Source organism: Lissotriton helveticus, chromosome 10 (genome assembly GCF_964261635.1).
Source record: "Lissotriton helveticus chromosome 10, aLisHel1.1, whole genome shotgun sequence".
Classification (NCBI taxonomy): Eukaryota; Metazoa; Chordata; class Amphibia; order Caudata; family Salamandridae; genus Lissotriton; species Lissotriton helveticus.
In genome coordinates, this window is record NC_136071.1 from 258,078,417 (window position 1) to 258,095,754 (window position 17,338).

Consider the following 17,338-nt stretch of genomic DNA (forward strand, 5'->3'; position numbering starts at 1 on the left):
AGTAAATCTGCTGCTTCTTAATTCGGGGCCTACTCATTGGGCTGGTCATCTACTTGACCCCGTTTACTCTAACATGCATACTGTTTGCTGCTCTCCAGCTATGCCCGTTTTGTGGTCTGATCACTTCCAAATTGGCTTCTCAATTTTAGATGTATCTGATTCATTTCCAACGGTCTCCTGTCTTTCAGGTAAATCTAGGAAATGGGGCAATTTGAACATTGATATGTTCAATAAAATGTTATCTAAAACTACCCCGACTATTGGCCTTTCACTTGCTGCAGATATAGCGGCTGTTCAAGGTTGGATTTCGAATTCTGTGGAGGTCTGTCTCCCTTTATCCACCACTAAGGCAAACAATCACCGTCCACCTGCACCCTTGTTCACAGATAATTTAAGAACTGAAAAAACAAAATGTAAGATGTTGGAGAGACTCTGAAGGAAGAGTTTTGCAGCGTGAATCTTTCTGGATTCACTATGCTGTGCATTATTCCGCGGTCTTGTGGTTGGGTCCGGATTCGTAGTCTTTTCTTTGTTTTTGTTTTTTTTTTGTAGCCCAGGTGGGCGTCGGCGTCACACCCCTTTGGGTGTATTTCCGGTGACGTCGGCATGCTTCCTGCGGAAGCTCCCACTCTTGGGCGCCATCTTCAGATTCTTTTTTTCCGCGGTCGGGTCTGGATCGTTCCCGTTTGGGCTCCAGACATTTTTGGAGAAAGAAGAAAGAAAATACAGAAAAGACGAGGAGAAGTCATCTGAAGACTACAGGGGACTTCATCGACGAAAAGCCGGCGAGGAGAAGGCGTTTTTTCATCGAGATCATCGACGACCGTCGACGAACACGCGACCAGAGAGGCCCTGGACGCTCGATGATGGACAACACGCCGTTCAAGTTCTGCCGTAACTGCCACCACAAGTACGCGCAGAAGGACCAGCACCCGGTATGCAACCTTTGCCTACCGGTGGACCACGAAAGCGGAGACTGCAACGCCTGTTCCGCCTTCGCCCCGAAGACCCTTCGTGTGAGAGAGAGGCAGAGGGTAGCACACGCCACCCTGCAGGGGAAGGCCCCGACTCCGTCCCTCTACGAGCTGGGGATGTCCTCCGAGGAAGAAGACAACGCTGCCGCCGAAGACGACAGCTACACGGTCGTAGAGACCGATTACACGAAGACTTCTGACAAGGTAGGAGACTCTTCGGCCCCCAAGAACCCGAGAGACTCTGAGTCTAGAAAAATCGAGGGCAAGACCCCGAAAGCGCCGACGCCAAAAAAGGTGGCGTCCGCGACTACTCCCAGGCCCAGCGGATCCTCCGAGAAGGAGTCCCCGGCGCCGAGGGCTGCTGATCAGCAGAAAACGTCGAAAATCGTCCCCGAAAAGGATCGATCGACGCCGAGGGAGAAAGACCCGAAACTGACGACGACGACCAGAGACCCAAGATCCGGTCCGACGTCGAAAACTTCGACGCCGAAAGGTACGGCGACGAACCATCCGCCGAAAAGAACGGCCGACCCATCCGACGCGGAACACGCGGCAGAGATGGAGAAGAAGATAAGGCGCCTCGAGGCCGAAATGGAGAACATCATGCAGCGGAAGAAAGATTTCGATGCAAAGATGAAGGCCTTCACGATCCCTCACAAGACCAAGCCACCGGTGGAGGAGGCAGTCGAGGAGGAGGAAGAGATCGCCGAAGTCGTCGAGAAACAAGACCAGGACGTCGAGGTGATCGACGACCAGGAGGAGTACGAGAATCCCTACGATAGTTACAACTATGGTGAGGAAGAAAGCAGGACAGACGCAGACTCGACACCCTCTGGCCTACAGGAGGTAGATTACATAGATGTCGACACCGACAGCCCCGAGGAGGTGGTCGACACTTACCCCTCGAGGCCCTCGCCGCCGGACGACATCGGGGCCTACAACTCGGTGATACAGGCTGCCGCAGCAGCTTTCAAGCTCAAGCTCGACGAAGAGAAGCAGAAAGCAGACTTCCTTCTAGAAACATTGCTCCCAACACAAACGAGGAGCCAGTTCCTTCCAATGCTCGAGAGCGTCTTGGCTCAGGGGAAGGAAGCTTTCAGGGAGCCCGCAACATGCAAGGCAGTAACTCCCAGAACTGAGAAGAAGTACAAGCATGCCACTAAGGACCCGGCCTACATTCAGGGCACGGTCTCCGCAGACTCCATTATCACGGCCACAGCAAGGAGGAGGGCTAACGTACCCACTACCTCGGGCCCACCACCGGATAAGGAGAGCAAAAGGATGGATCTGGTGGGCAGAAGGATCGAACGGAATGCCGCGACCCACTGGCGCATGGCTAATTCCAACGCCCTGATAAACAGGCACATGTACCAAATCATGGAGGGACTGGGGCACTTGGTGAAGGACTTGCCCCAGGATGCCAGACAGAAAGCCGAAAAGCTGGTTGAAGAGGGAATAAACGCGGCAAACTCTTGCCTTAAGACGGCCCTGGATGGGGCAGACACCGCCAGCAGGCTCATGATGATGGGCGTCACGGAAAGGAGGCACGCCTGGCTCAGGATATCCGGTTTCAAACCGGAGGTGCAACACAGCATCCTGAACACACCGTTCAACGGCAGCACGCTTTTCGGATCAACAGTTGATGAAACGCTCAGCCAACTGAAGAAAGATAACGAAACAGCAAGATCCATGGGAGCATTGCAGTTCAGAGGGAACAAGAGGGGCACCCCGTCACGGAGGCCCAGCGGGAGAGGCGGAAACCAGCCAGGTACATCACACCAGGCTTTCCAGCAAACGCACCAGGCAGACTCGCAGACTCAGCAGGGTCATCAGAAGCAGTCCTGGCAGTACCAACAAAGAGGCCAGTCCTTTCGAGGGAGAAATGGACGGGGACAAAATAGAAGAGGGGGGCAGCAGCCCACCTCCAAGTGACTTCAAAAAAATCTGTGTGCCCGCCCACAAAAAAGACCCCAGGGGGCAGCACGTACAGATGGGTCAAGACAAACTAGACACCTACGACCACATGACACCAGTGGGAGGAAGATTAAGATTCCACCTCCGAGAGTGGAGAGAAATCACATCAGACAAATGGATCCTCAACATTATCCAATTCGGATACTGCATAGAGTTGGAGGGGGGGCCAACAAGCAGAAAACCAAAAAGAAAGCCACTAGCAAGCAAGCAGCTGCAGTGCCTTCAGGAAGAAGCAAAAGAACTCCTGCAGAAGCAGGCCATAGAACGGGTACCCTTCAAGGAAAGAAACACAGGAGTATACTCAACGTACTTCCTGGTACCAAAAGTAGACGAAACAATGAGACCCATTCTCGATTTACGGTTCATGAACAAATTCATAAGAACGCAAAAATTAAAAATGACCTCCCTGCAAGAGGTGCTCCCACAATTGCAGATCGGGGACTTCATGGTCACAATAGACCTCAAAGACGCATACCTGCACATTCCAATGAACAGAAAGCACAAGCACATGCTCAGGTTCACCGTCGGAGAAAGCCACTACCAGTTCACGACACTGGCCTTCGGTCTAAAATCAGCACCAAGAGTTTTCACAAAGTGCCTCGCAGCAGTCGCAGCGCACCTAAGAAGGCAGGGGATACACGTATACCCTTACCTGGACGACTGGCTGGTGAAAGCAAACTCATACCAGAAATGCAAGCTGCACGCACATACAGTGACAAGCACGCTCATAAGCCTGGGCTTCTCCATCCATTGGAAGAAATCCTCAATGGAGCCAGAACAAGTGAAGATCTTCCTGGGAGCACAGATCAACACCTTACAGGGCAAGGTGTTCCCCAGCGAGAAGAGAGCGAGGGCGCTGGTGAAGGAAACTCGCCTCTACCGGAAGGGACAAGCTCGGACAGTGAGGACTGCGAGCAAGATCATGGGGATGATGGCATCATGCATCCACCTGGTACCGAATGTACGACTCCACATGAGACCCATTCAAGAATGGCTACAGGAGCAATGGTCACAAGCTACAGGCAGTTGGGAGGATCTAGTGGTTGTAACGCACGCAGTGCAGAAGGAGATGACATGGTGGACCATGGAGAACATAGCAAGGGGAAAGCCTCTAACGCCCCCAACGCCAACAGTGACCATCACCACAGACGCATCCCTGAAGGGATGGGGCGCTCACATGGAGGAGCTCAAGGTGAGGGGTCTGTGGACACCAATAGATGCGACAAAGCACATCAATTACTTAGAATTGAAGACAATCTTCCTTGCACTGAAAGCCTTTCAAACAAGACTGTACAAACACAAGGTGTTGATACAAACAGACAATACCACTGCGATGTTCTACATCAACAAGCAGGGGGGCACACAGTCAGCCCCGCTTTCAACGCTGGCGCAGGAGATATGGAGATGGGCCATCCCTCTCAAGATAGACCTGCTAGCCATACACCTGCCAGGGAAGGACAACATACAAGCAGACTGGCTCAGCAGGCAGACATCGGCATCCCACGAGTGGGAGCTCAATGCTCAGGAGACAAGGCGCCTATTCGACAGGTGGGGAACTCCATCGGTGGACCTGTTTGCCACACGCCAGAATGCAAAATGCCAAAACTTCGCATCCAGGCAGCCCGAGGAAGGATCACTAGGGAATGCCCTATGGATAGATTGGTCAAGGACATTTGCCTACGCCTTTCCCCCGATACCACTGATGCACAGAGTACTGAGCAAATGCAGAGCGAGCAACATGACACTGATACTGGTCGCACCACAGTGGGCGAGGCAGACATGGTATTCGCAGATCATGGAGATGACACAGTGTGCACCCCACAGATTCAGCAGGAGGAAAGACTTACTCTCCATGCAGAACGGAGAGGTGCTCCACCCAGAGCCAGAGAACATGAGCCTAGTAGCGTGGCTCCTGAGGACATAGAGTTCGCACATTTAAGATTGCCAGAAAGTACCCTGAGGGTACTTCGGGAGGCAAGAAGACCTAGCACTCGGAAGTGCTATGTTGCGAAATGGAAAAGGTTCACAATATGGTGCAGACAAGAAAGACTTCACAATAAAATGAAGAAGGACTCCACAGTGCTAAAGTACCTGACGCACTTGCTAGAGAAGAACCTTAGCTCATCCTCCTTGAGAGTTCACTTGGCAGCGATAGTCGCCTACACAAGGGGAGAAACTTGCAGGAGTTTCTTCACATCACAGGTGGTGAAGAGATTCCTAGAAGGAGCGAAAAGGATCGCACCACCCAAGCGGGTGCCGCCACCTGCATGGAACTTAAACGTAGTCCTAACGGAACTCATGAAGGAGCCCTTTGAACCAATCCACAAGGCGTCCTTAAAGATGCTAACTATGAAAACAGCTTTCCTGGTTGCAATAACGTCCTTACGCAGAGTAAGCGAGCTTCAGGCTCTGACGCTACAAGAGCCCTACATACAAATACACAATGATAGAGTTGTGATGAGGACTGACCCACACTTCATGCCGAAGGTGGTATCTAAATTTCACATGAACCAGTCTATACAGATACCGAGTTTTTTCTAAAAACCGACAACTGCTGCAGAGCGAGCTCTGCACACCCTGGACGCCAGAAGGGCAGTCATGCACTACATTGAGAGGACGAAGGGACACAGGAAAACAAAACAGTTCTTTGTGTCATTCGCCAACAGTTACATGGGAAAGGCAGTAACCAAAAAGACCATTGCACGATGGATCGCACAGACAATTGAACTCTGCCACAAGCGTGCAGGACAAGAGCTAGCAGAGGGGACACGTGCCCACTCCACTAGGAAAAAGGGGGCTACAATAGCCTTCCTGGCTAACACACCCATACAAGACATATGCCTGGCGGCAACATGGGCTTCGGTGCACATGTTCACGAAGCACTACTGTGTGGACATACAGATGAACAAGGAAGCTCAAGTTGGACAGAAGGTGCTACAGCACATATTCATTACCCAACGCTCATCTTCCACCCAACCGCCACAGAGATGAGAAACCGCTACAAATTCTATGCACAGCATAGTGAATCCAGAAAGATTCACGCTGCAAAACGAATAGTTTTCTTACCTGTCGGTGTAGTTTTGCAGCTTGAAGATCTTTCTGGATTCACTAGCGAACCCACCCACCTCCGCCAGAAAGATGAGGCTGGAGAGAGAAGAGGTGGAAATAGAAAAGTGGAAAAGACTTTGAAGGTACAAAGCGGTAAAATATCACCTGAATAGAACATTGCCATTACTTCGGAAACGAAAGAAACATGGAAAAAAAGAACCCGAAGATGGCGCCCAAGAGTGGGAGCTTCCGCAGGAAGCATGCCGACGTCACCGGAAATACACCCAAAGGGGTGTGACGCCGACGCCCACCTGGGCTACAAAAAAAAAAAAAAAGAAAAGAAAAGACTACGAATCCGGACCCAACCACAAGACCGCGGAATAATGCACAGCATAGTGAATCCAGAAAGATCTTCAAGCTGCAAAACTACACCGACAGGTAAGAAAACTATTCGTTATGCCCCAGAGGCTAAAGTAATCTATAAAGAAGCTTTAAGAAAGTAGCATGCATGGTACAAGACTGCACACACAGATTATGTGAGAGCTGCTGTGGGTAGAACACATCATAATCCCAAGCAAATATTTAAGCTTGTTGAAAATGTGTCTGGTGCCGATTGCCTACCTGCCTCCCCTGATCTAAGTACTTCACAATGTGAGGAGATTGCTAATTTCTTTTTGAGTAAAATTGAAAAAATCTGTAGCTAATTCCAGGAATCTACACTGAATAATACGTCTCAGTTAACTGGGAATTCCCACCTCTCTTCTAATGTCGGGCCCATTCAGACTGACTTGTCTGTTGAAAACGCTGACCAGCTTGATTTCTGGGTACCCCTAGGAAATAATTCTCTTAGGAGGATTCTGGGAAGCCTTAAATCTGGCTCCCCTAGAGACCCTATTCTGGTCACTGTACTGCAGAAGTTTGAACAATCATCCTTGATACTGATTATGGAGCTGCTCAATGGATCTCTTAAAGAGGCCATTGTTCCACCTATTTGGAAGCATGCAATGGTTCGCCCACTATTAAAAAAGGCCTCGGCTGACCCTACTCAGCTATCTAATTTTAGACCCATCTCTCTTCTGGTATTCTCTAAGATTCTGGAAAAGCATGTCAATTCTCAACTGACTGCTTTTGTGAATTCCTGGAATTTTCTTCATGGCTCCCAATCAGGTTTCAGATCGGGTTTTTCAACCGAAACCACTCTGCTTGGGTTTATGGGCATGATGCGTCAACAAGTAGACACGGACGGCACTGTGGCTCTTATACTGTTAGACCTCAGTGCCGCTTTTGACACGGTCTCGCACACTGTGCTATTGCAGGCCTTGCAGTCATTGGGGGTGACCGATAGAGCACTCAAATGGCTCATTGATTTCTTGACGAATCGCACGTTTCAGGTTTTTTCGCCAATAGCGTGCTCTGAGAGTCACAAGTCATTATACGGTGTTCCTCAAGGCTCTATTCGTAGCCCTCAATTATTTAACATCTATGTGAGGCCTATGGCGTTGATTGCAGAGGCAGCTGGGTTGTCTCTTTTTTCATACGCTGACGACACCCAGATTGTCTTCTCCCTCTCTGCTGATGGGACATTTAAACCGTCGTTATTTCAGGATGGCTTGAGGAATATTACGGGCTGGATGCATACCAACCTATTAAAACTCAATGGAGAGAAAACAACATTGGCCCGCAGAAATGGGTCCAGTCCCTCAACCCAAACATCAAGTTAAAAATCTGGGTGTTCTTATCGACAATCAATTGTCTATGAAGCAGCAAGCAGGTAGAGTAGCCTCTACCTGCTTCACTATCCTTGGATGGCTAAAAAAAATTAATGGACGTTACCTTCTTCCGCCCAACGTACAGTGGTCCAGGCGCTTATCACCTCAAGGCTGGACTATAGTAACATCTTGTACTTGGGTGCCTCTAAGGAAGTGCTGCGTAAGCTGCAGTTAGTACAGAACACCGCAGCGCGGCTGCTTTGTAAGATCCCCCAAACTGCGTCTATTTCAGGATCAATTTGAGAACTTCATTGGCTCAGGATTGAATGTCGCATTAAGTTTAAGGCTTTGAGTCTTATGTTTAAGATCAAATCTGGCAAGGCTCCTGCCTACTCGATGACCCTTGTTCAACCTTATGCTCCTTCCCGCACACTTCGATCAGCTACTCAGGCGAAGTTTGTCATTCCTAGGATGCGACTAGTGCGTATGGGCGATCGCTCTTTTTCCCATCTGGGTCCTTCTTTATGGAACTCCCTTCTGGCAGGTCTTCTAAGTGAATCTTCTTATGAGATCTTCAGGTGAGGTATAAAAACTTGGCTATTTAATATGTAGTTCTTCTTTTTTTCTTTTCACTTTTCAGGTGGCGCCGGGTAACTCTAGGGTAGCTGTGCGCCTTATAACAATAACAATAGGGAGAAGACTCAATAAACAAAGGAAAAGTGATGGCCACACAGTTGCTATCGCTGGGCCCTCCTGTGAGACTGTACTCTAGACTACAGCGACAAGAGTCCTGCTGGGACTTTCCAAAACAAAATAATGTCGCCAAACACCCGTCAACTTCCCACTGGAGTGCAAAATCGGAGACCACAGATAGGCCTTTTTTTCTCATTCATTGTCTTGTAAGGGCATGGTTGGTCGCTCCTTCCAGACCTTCAAACACATCACTGCATAGCATAGTCTAAGGTATCACTAGTCCCTTTTCATTGCAATGCAATCGGGGACCATACTCCATCGTGACAGCTGCCCTGTGTAGGAAACTTACTAGATTTAGTAAACCAAGTGTTTACATATCATTGAAAACTTCTAAACCACCTGTGTTTAAGGTTAATATTTGGTCAGGACTAACTAGGCTCCATCTAAGTATTAGGCACAACTAGCAGTAAGTATTTCCACTGATGCAAGCTCTTTTTCCCACTCAACACACATTATTTGTTACTAGTCTGGCTCTACTACATGCTGTTCTTTCTCCTTCTCTTCCACACATGGACCAAACAAAGCATACTGTCCATGGCTTAGCTGTGTGGGGGCCCTTTGATAAATCTGCAGGGCTCTCGGAACACCAAACCCGTACTTCTAGCGCCTCAATTACAGGTGAGGGACTCATAGGTTTTTCAGGATAAGGCCTCAGCCGACTCTGCCTTCGGTAATCCATGAACTGGCTACCCATCCACCACAGGAGCGCCATGTCTGTACATCAGAAGGCCCTCCCTATTTAGGATAGGCCTTTCCTACCCTAAATAAGCAACAACATGGGCACCAATGGTTTAAATGATGACACTGGACTGATCTTGTGTAGGATAGGCACATCTTTCCTACCCAGGACCATTCTGTGAGTGTGGCTGTTTTTGCAACAGACCGTGTTTCCGAGACATTTTTATTGTGATCCGCATGAGCCTGTTTCACATTTCCCGTGCCAGCTTTCTCCTCTCTTGCCTCATTTTCCATTTAACTATCATTTCTCTTTGTTATCAGTTTTCCTCCTGTTATTCTACCCTAGAAAAATCTTAAAATCAGTAGGTCCTTTGTATGACAAAAATGATTGTACACAAAACTCACCATTTACCCTTTCCTTCTCCAAATACAGTTCACCTACTTGAACACCTACTTGAACCATGTTTGGTTAATGGTTGCTTCTGCTACTCAGTTCCTGTTTTTGCCATCCTCACCTGTTGAGCTCAAACCAAACCATTATAAAACAGTTTTGTAGATGTGTGGTTGTGCTAACGCAGTACAGCCTTGCTGGTTTTATACAACTGCTGCCTTTGAGCCATAAACCTTTGCCTGTGGTCACAGTCGCCTCGCCTTTTGGTGGTTAATGATTTAAGGAATATTCTGTACATGTTTATACTGACTCAAATAAATTGATTTATTTGCCACTGATTTATATGGATACCAGGTCGGGAATCTGGCCAAATCATTTTTTTTCATGATCCTTCTCCGCCTTTTACCGAAAGCTATTGTAAAAGCACCTGACTAATTTGCTACGTCTAACGTTCTGGTGACAAAAGGTTAAGCCATGAGCCTGCCAAAAGGTAGAGGAAGTGACATCACATACTCTGGGACCCTTGATGCCTTCACTTGGTTGACACCTTATCCCATCCTTAGATCCACAGTTTCATTCGATTTCCTGCTGCAAGGCTAGAATAAGAGCAGGTGGAAAACACTGAAAGTCTATAGGGCTCTAGGTAGCATGTGAAATTTCTGTTACTTCCATACATTCCTGAACCATGAGACCAGTGGTCAGAAGATTAGTGTCCTGGGTACCAAAGGGCTTGCTAGGGGCAGTAAGAGCTACCCCAAAACTTTTCCTTATTCACCTAAAGTGTTACCATTTTATAGTCTTCTATTACACCTCTTAAAAAGGTTAATCCATGGTACATAGATATCCCCCAAAAACTGATCAATTGCATTGGTAATTCATGTTTCCACCCATATACCCATGTTGATGCATATATATATATTCTACTATTGTTATGCAAATGTATTCACATCAGAATCTCCTTCCATTTGAATAAAAAATAGATTTTGAATTCCAACAGAGAAGCTGGCAACATATTTCCTTTGAGTTTTGAGCATTGTCTGAAAACTGTACTAGATGTATCATTTGAATATAACCATGTCAGACCTATAGCCGCCTAACTGGAGTTCCTTCTCTGTTTTCACAGTCTGCATTGAGGACATTGAGGATGTGCGACCAGGTCATCAAACCGAAGGGCTGCAGAAATTTGCCCAGGAGATCAAGGGCAATCAGTGTTTTTCTATTATCTTCAAGGGTCAAAGGAAAAACCTGGATCTCGTCGCCAGCTCTGAAGAAGAGGCCAACCACTGGGCCGACGGCCTGAGGAAAATCATCACTAATTCAAATTCAATGAGCCAGAAACAGAAAACCCAACAGTATCCTTCACTTTCTGAGTTTGGTGACCCGATTGTGAGTCAGTGTTTACAGTCACATGTTTGATTTTCTTGTTGTGTGGAGAGCACGGTGATTGCGCAGGTTGGCAACAGCCGCGTACAAAGGTTATAAGTGATACCATTTCGCAATAGACTTATTTGGTGGGGATCCAGTAAGTAATGTCTGGGATCAACTAATTTTCCAGCGTTTATTATGCTTTCCTAAATGTCAAAACTAATTTTGTAATTTATTTTTGGGGCTCCTGGTTTCACTGTATTTTATTATAGACACTTGCATCTGCTTTTATCCATATTTGGTTGCACAATATACGTGTTTGTATCCATATTTATCTTGTGTTTTGTGAAAAATGTAAGCAGCAACTAGTACATGTGTATCTTTATTTAACCAATGAAGATACAATCACATTTGCTTGCCTGAAGGGGTTTAGTGCTGTAAGAAGCAATGTATAATGCATCTTTCATACCTAATACACATATAAAGGCATAATCATTGTAGTACAAACAGATTCACATTTGTTTAAAGCTTCATTTGTAAATCTTTGACCTTATGTGTATATGGGTTGCTGTGTCTATGGGAAATGTGTTGATACATACGGCTCTTGTCCTTTGTTTCAAGAACCGTGCCTCTCAGAATATACATATTTTGGCATGGAAGTCATGATTGGCAGCATTAAGAACCTTGAAAAGAAGACCTGCTCTCCATTTTTCCATATTTAAAAATGAACATGGGCAGAAAGAAAGGATAGGTCTCTGTCTGTATTTATCTGTAAAAATTCATATTGTAGTAATTTGTACAGGAACGCCAGCCCTTACAGCATAAGCCTATTCGTTTTAGGTGATGTTCGCACAATTTATATATTTGTTGTTCTAGAAGATGGGTACTCACAAACTTTCTCTCGGGGGCCAAAATTACGCTCTGGTTTGTGGTTGAGGGCTGCACCAGTGGGGCCGGGGTCAGTGGGGGCAGGGCTATAGACAAAAAATGTTGCCTCCTTTTTAAAACAGTACTAGACAGTGCTGTATTTCGAAAGCAGATATAACTACAAGGAGGAACTTTTCATAATACAGAGAAGGAGAAAGCAGTAAAAATGGAAGGCAAAGCAAAAAGAAAGCACTCTGTAAACCTACCTTAAATGGACCACTAAGCAGTTCTGCGGGCGGCGAGGAGGGAATCAGGCTGGCCCGATCTGGGAAGGCCCCATGCTGCAGGCCTGGTGGTGTCGGAGTGCAGGCGAGAGCAGACTTCAGACAGCGTCAGAGAAGCACTAAGCGGTCCTGCAGGTGGCGAGGAGGGCAGCAGGCTAGCCAGATTCAAGAAGGCTTCCTGCTGCAGTCCTAATGACATTGGCGAGAGCAGGCTGCAGACACAGTCAGCTGCAGGCAGCGACGTTATGGGCAACAAAGGAAGCAGGAAGTTTAACAAAAGGCCCCCATAAAATCAGCTGTGGAAGAGCTACAGCTGACTTTTAAAAGGCCTTTGCTTTCCTCCGCCAGTGCCATGCGTGATGTCATATAGGTGGTCAGTAAACACAGAAGAAGGCCACTAGAGCATACATAGGGAATCTGCTATCAGCGGCCCTTTTCAGTGTTTACTGACACTCCGTTTTAAAAAATTGTACATTGCCTGCAAGGTCCGCTGTCCGCCAAGGAACGCCTGCCGGCCCGCCCCAGGGTGCCCAAGGGCCGAACTATGAGTACCACAGTTCTAGAACATACATGAAATGCTGAATTGTGTCAACATAGCATACAGTGCTAACATATGCAAAGTGAGTACAAGAAACATGATTCACTGTGATCTCATGTTAGCGATTAAGAGAATGTGAGTGACAGCAGTCAACCACATATGTGGTCTTTGTGCAATGATGGCCCTCCAGTCCTACACAAAAATAGATAGGCTAAGAGTCTGCACCCGAAAGACCAGAATTGTGTGGCTGAATGAACCTCGTCTGGAAGAACATTTGACTTTTTAGCAACCGGAAGAGAGAAGTGTAGAGATTGACGCACTTTTTGGTGTTTAAGAAGTCACCACTGATTTCAAATGGACAGTGGCAGGAGGTGTGGCATTTAAGTATCAGACAGATACTTTTTCATTTAATACTTTTCTTTATGGGAAGTTACTGAAGACATTGTCTTGTTGCAGAAAGATGGTCTCTTCTACTTGGGCCCTTAGATTAGATAGATACTAGCATATTGGGCTGTTTACACGCACAGAAGAGTCGAGGGCAAATGAGGGGATTTGCTACTGATTGGGGGATGGCGTGCAGGGCCTGCGTCCAACTCGCCACCATGCACGGGCGCAAAGGTATCATAATAAAATATTACTTTACGTTAAATATAGAAATTCACTGAAAAAACAAACGTTGAAGTGGAGTTAAATGTGAGAAAAGTAGTAAGATTTAATTGTACATTAAAAAAAGTTGAAATTTAATGAAAATGCACTACCTTTTTAAAAAACACTGAAATTCACCAGTTTTACGTTTCTGACATAAGTAAAACTTGCGTCGCCATAGATTTCAGATGTCATCAGGGATGTAATATGTGAGGTCATACAACAGTAACAATATTTCCCTCATAGACCATCATACATTTACCATATGACAAAATTCCCATGCTTTTCTAGTGCATTTCGAAAAGTACACCAGTGACACAAAAAGGTTCTCTCAAAATATTTTTATATATAGATATATGATTTGTCAAAACATTTCATTCAGTTTTTATCAAAAAGTACTTTTTTTCTTTTTTTATCATTTTAAACTTTTCAAACACATAGGTAAAAAATACAATCTCATAGTACAAACAATCATTGGTATATTTCATTTGTAACCATGATCATTTCAATATTTACATAAAACAACATATCTAACAGCACACTCCTGGTTCAACTCAAACACAACCATCCGCACTTCCAGTCATACCGCTTCTTCCAGTCTCACACTAACAATCATACTATATCTATCCATGGTAAAGAGGAGTCTCCAATGCCATGCATGAGACTCCGCACTAGGTCAAGTACAAGTTATACTCATGTTAGTTAAGTATAACTGGATAATAGCATTATTTTGGGGGGATTTTAAACTGTAGTGCTTTTTCGCTAATTATTTTTGTTTTTTTAATGTAAATTAAACTCTTACTACTTTTCTCACATATAAACCTTTGTTTTTTTCTGTGAATTTCTTTGTTTTTAACATAAAGTAATATCTTATGATATGTTTGTGTCCGTGAATGGTGGGGTTAATCACCAGGTCTGCCCTGCTTCCAGGCCATGCACCCAACCCCCTGCTCTTCACATTGTGCTCTGCAGAGTTGACCACAGGCCCAGCACCTGCCCCCTACTGGTAGGCAATCCCCCTAATGAGCGGCCTACTGGTCACTGAACTACACCCCACATTTTCATTTTTGAATTTTATTTCAGGAACTGCAGTGGGGGGCACCGATTTCCGCGGGAGTCCATCAGGACCACAGCAAACCTGACTCTTTTTTTTTTTTTGTGCCCGAGGGGATGTCCTTCTTGGACCCTCCAAGCTGCAACAGCTAGGGGGTCTGGGTATCCCTACCCTAACCCCTAATGGATTTGTTTAAATTTTGTATTTCTCAGGATTCTGTGACAGAGTCCTTGAGTCCTAAAACGGCAACCACAACATTGTTTGTTCATGTTGCGGCTGCCAATCACATCAAGTGTTCCTGTCGTTGTTCCGCGGGACTGGCCAATCAGGACATTTTCTCCAGCAGGAGTTACGCGAAAGTCACACAGCAACATATATCTATACATTTTTAACCTTAATTTCTCTAAAACAGCTGAACTGAATTAAACCAAATAACAAAAGGTACGCTTTCAAGATAAATATCTAGCTTTCTGCCAAATTTGGTGTAATTATGCCCAGCTGTTTTTTTCTATGTCGTTGTCTAATTTTTCCTAAGGAAACTGCATGGGAAAAAAGTGTTTTTAGACTCACCACCTTTTTCTTGGGCTCGTTTGACAAATCACCTTGCAACATTCCCTGGAGGGAGCTGAGGTAGATGATTTAGTGAAATGGCACCAAAGCTATTACCAGAACAAAATATCCTCTTCCTATGGATGCTCTGACTTATGTATGACTTCAAAGTGCCTACCACCACTGTGTAAAAAAATATATATATACACACATACATACATTGCGATTAATCATGTCTGCGCACGGCCAAAGACGTGATCATTGTGATTGGTTGTTTTTGGCACGGGCCTGTGGCAGTGGTTGTTGCTTTCACAGAAGATAGATGCAGAATATCCTCAAAAAACACAACATAAATTTGCTGAAAAAACTGTTAAAGGAAAGTTATTGGGCCAGATGTACGACCCGTTTTTGCATGCACAAACGGGTTTGTGACTCGTTTGCGCATGCAAAAACCTACAAAGCTATGTACAAACTCTATTTAACGAGCAAATTATTTGCGACTCGCTTAATAGGATTAGCAACTTGCAGTTAGGAAGTGGCGTTCCAAGGGCGTCCCTTCCTAATTGCGACTCGCTACCCTATTTAAGAATGTTTTGCAGCCACAATTGCGGTTGCAAAATGCATGCAATTTACCGCCCTCTTCAAGAGGGGACCCCTTCCCCTTTGCAAATGTAGGGGAAAATATTTTTATGGGGCAGGCAGTGGTCCCAAGGACCACTACCTGTACATGCCCTTATAAAATGAAACGAAAAGTAATTATTATTTTTTTTTATGCATTTAAAAAAAAAAAAAGACTGCTTTATTTAAAAGTAGTCCCAGACATGGAGGTCTGCTGAGTCCAGCAGGCCACCATACCTGGGGGGGCAGCCAGTCTCAATGGGGTTTCAAATTGCGAGTGCCTCAGGAATATTGATGATGCATGCAATTTGCGATCCCATTGAGAATTGCTAACAGTGACTCTGACACTGTTGTTCATGTCATTTTGCGAGTCACAAATTACGACTCGCAATTGAGCGCAATATGCGACTCTCAAAATGACATGGTCGTACATCTGGCCCATAGTTTCCTCTGTTCAAAAAGTCTTGTTGTATGTATTTAAAAAAACACTGCAGTCTCTTTAAAAATCTGCAGTTAAAATGCAGTTATGGTTAGGAAATAAAACTTTAAAAAAAACATGGAATTGGCCTGGGATTGTTAGTTACTCTAACCAGGACTAGTGCCACCATACTGAAAACCGTAGCTCACCCATCAAATTAACTGCTTAGGACATCATGATATTTATACCACTAACATAAATTACCTACTTTACATCATTAAATAACAACAAATGTCCATCAAGTAAATTATACTTCTTCTTTATAATGTCATCCATAATGTCATTGATGAAGTAATATGTTAAGTCACCAATGATCTCATTTGTGATGTCATCTGCTACCTCATGTGATGGTCTGACCGGTGCATTAGATGGTTAGAGAGAAAAACGACATATAGGAGCTAAAATGGAAAATACAATTTTTTAACCCTCCTTTAACTTTTATGCTCTGGACAAATCTGCATCAAACTTGACATGCCAAAACATAGCTAGATGAACCAAGTGAATGCCAATTGTCTTGCATATTTGTCAGACAACACCAGTGTTATTGGCAAACCAATAAATGCCTTTTCAATTGAAAGTTCACTTGAAGCATAAGTATAGTTACTGTTGGTAACTATATGCAGATGTGTAGAGCATATGATTGTTATGACCTTTAAGAGTGGGCAGGGGCCGTGACTCACAAGAGGCAAGGAATATCACAATTAAATTGTGATAGTCCTTGTCAGACCCTCTTCGGAGGAGTTGTATATTGTGTAGCCAACTATAATCTTTTACATATTTGTAATTTTATGACAGTATGCCTGATCATTACCTTGTAGGAAAATTATATCCAATGCAGTAGACCTGAGTCCGTTATGGTGACAAGTCAATGATAAAGGCCCTTAGTGTGGTTCATTTGAAAAGGTATGTCAGATGCCATAGGTTTTTGACCTGTTAATTATGAAAAGGTACAACAAAAATACTCAGCCTGACTTGTGTTGTGAAAAGCGCATGTTAAAACCATTAGGCCTTTTAGGGTGGATTGTTAGTTTATGCTAATTTAAGCCTGTAGACAGATGTTTTTCAAGATTTTTGGTGCTTATTCCCCTGTCTAACAGACCCTTAGGATAGAAGATTTGCACCATGATAATCCTTGTTAGGCCCGGGTGAAGGTTTGTATATTGGTTTGGCAAGTTTTTTGTGTAATTTTATAATTGTATACCTGATAGTTGACCAGTGGGACAACTTAGTTGCCAGTCAATCAAACAATCAATTTCAACTGTCTTCGGTTTCAGGAATGTAAAACGAGAACAGTTAACACTACATAAAAATTACCGTAAAATCGACACAATCCATCACAGTTAAGATGCATTTCCCAGGAAACCAAAAAAAGTCTGAGATAAAGTGCAGTATACAGGTACAAACAATCATGAT

The 17,338-nt window shown here is 45.0% G+C and overlaps 1 protein-coding gene across 2 annotated transcripts in view; it reads left to right on the forward strand.

Annotated features, from left to right (window-relative positions):
* Nucleotides 1-17,338, forward strand: part of PLCD1 (phospholipase C delta 1) — a 298,909-nt gene that overhangs the window by 177,848 nt on the left and 103,723 nt on the right. For both annotated transcript variants that reach the window (XM_078665274.1, XM_078665273.1), the window contains exon 3: nucleotides 10,651-10,879. In XM_078665274.1, coding sequence (XP_078521400.1) covers nucleotides 10,651-10,879 — 229 coding nt within the window. The remainder of the gene's footprint in view (nucleotides 1-10,650; nucleotides 10,880-17,338) is intronic.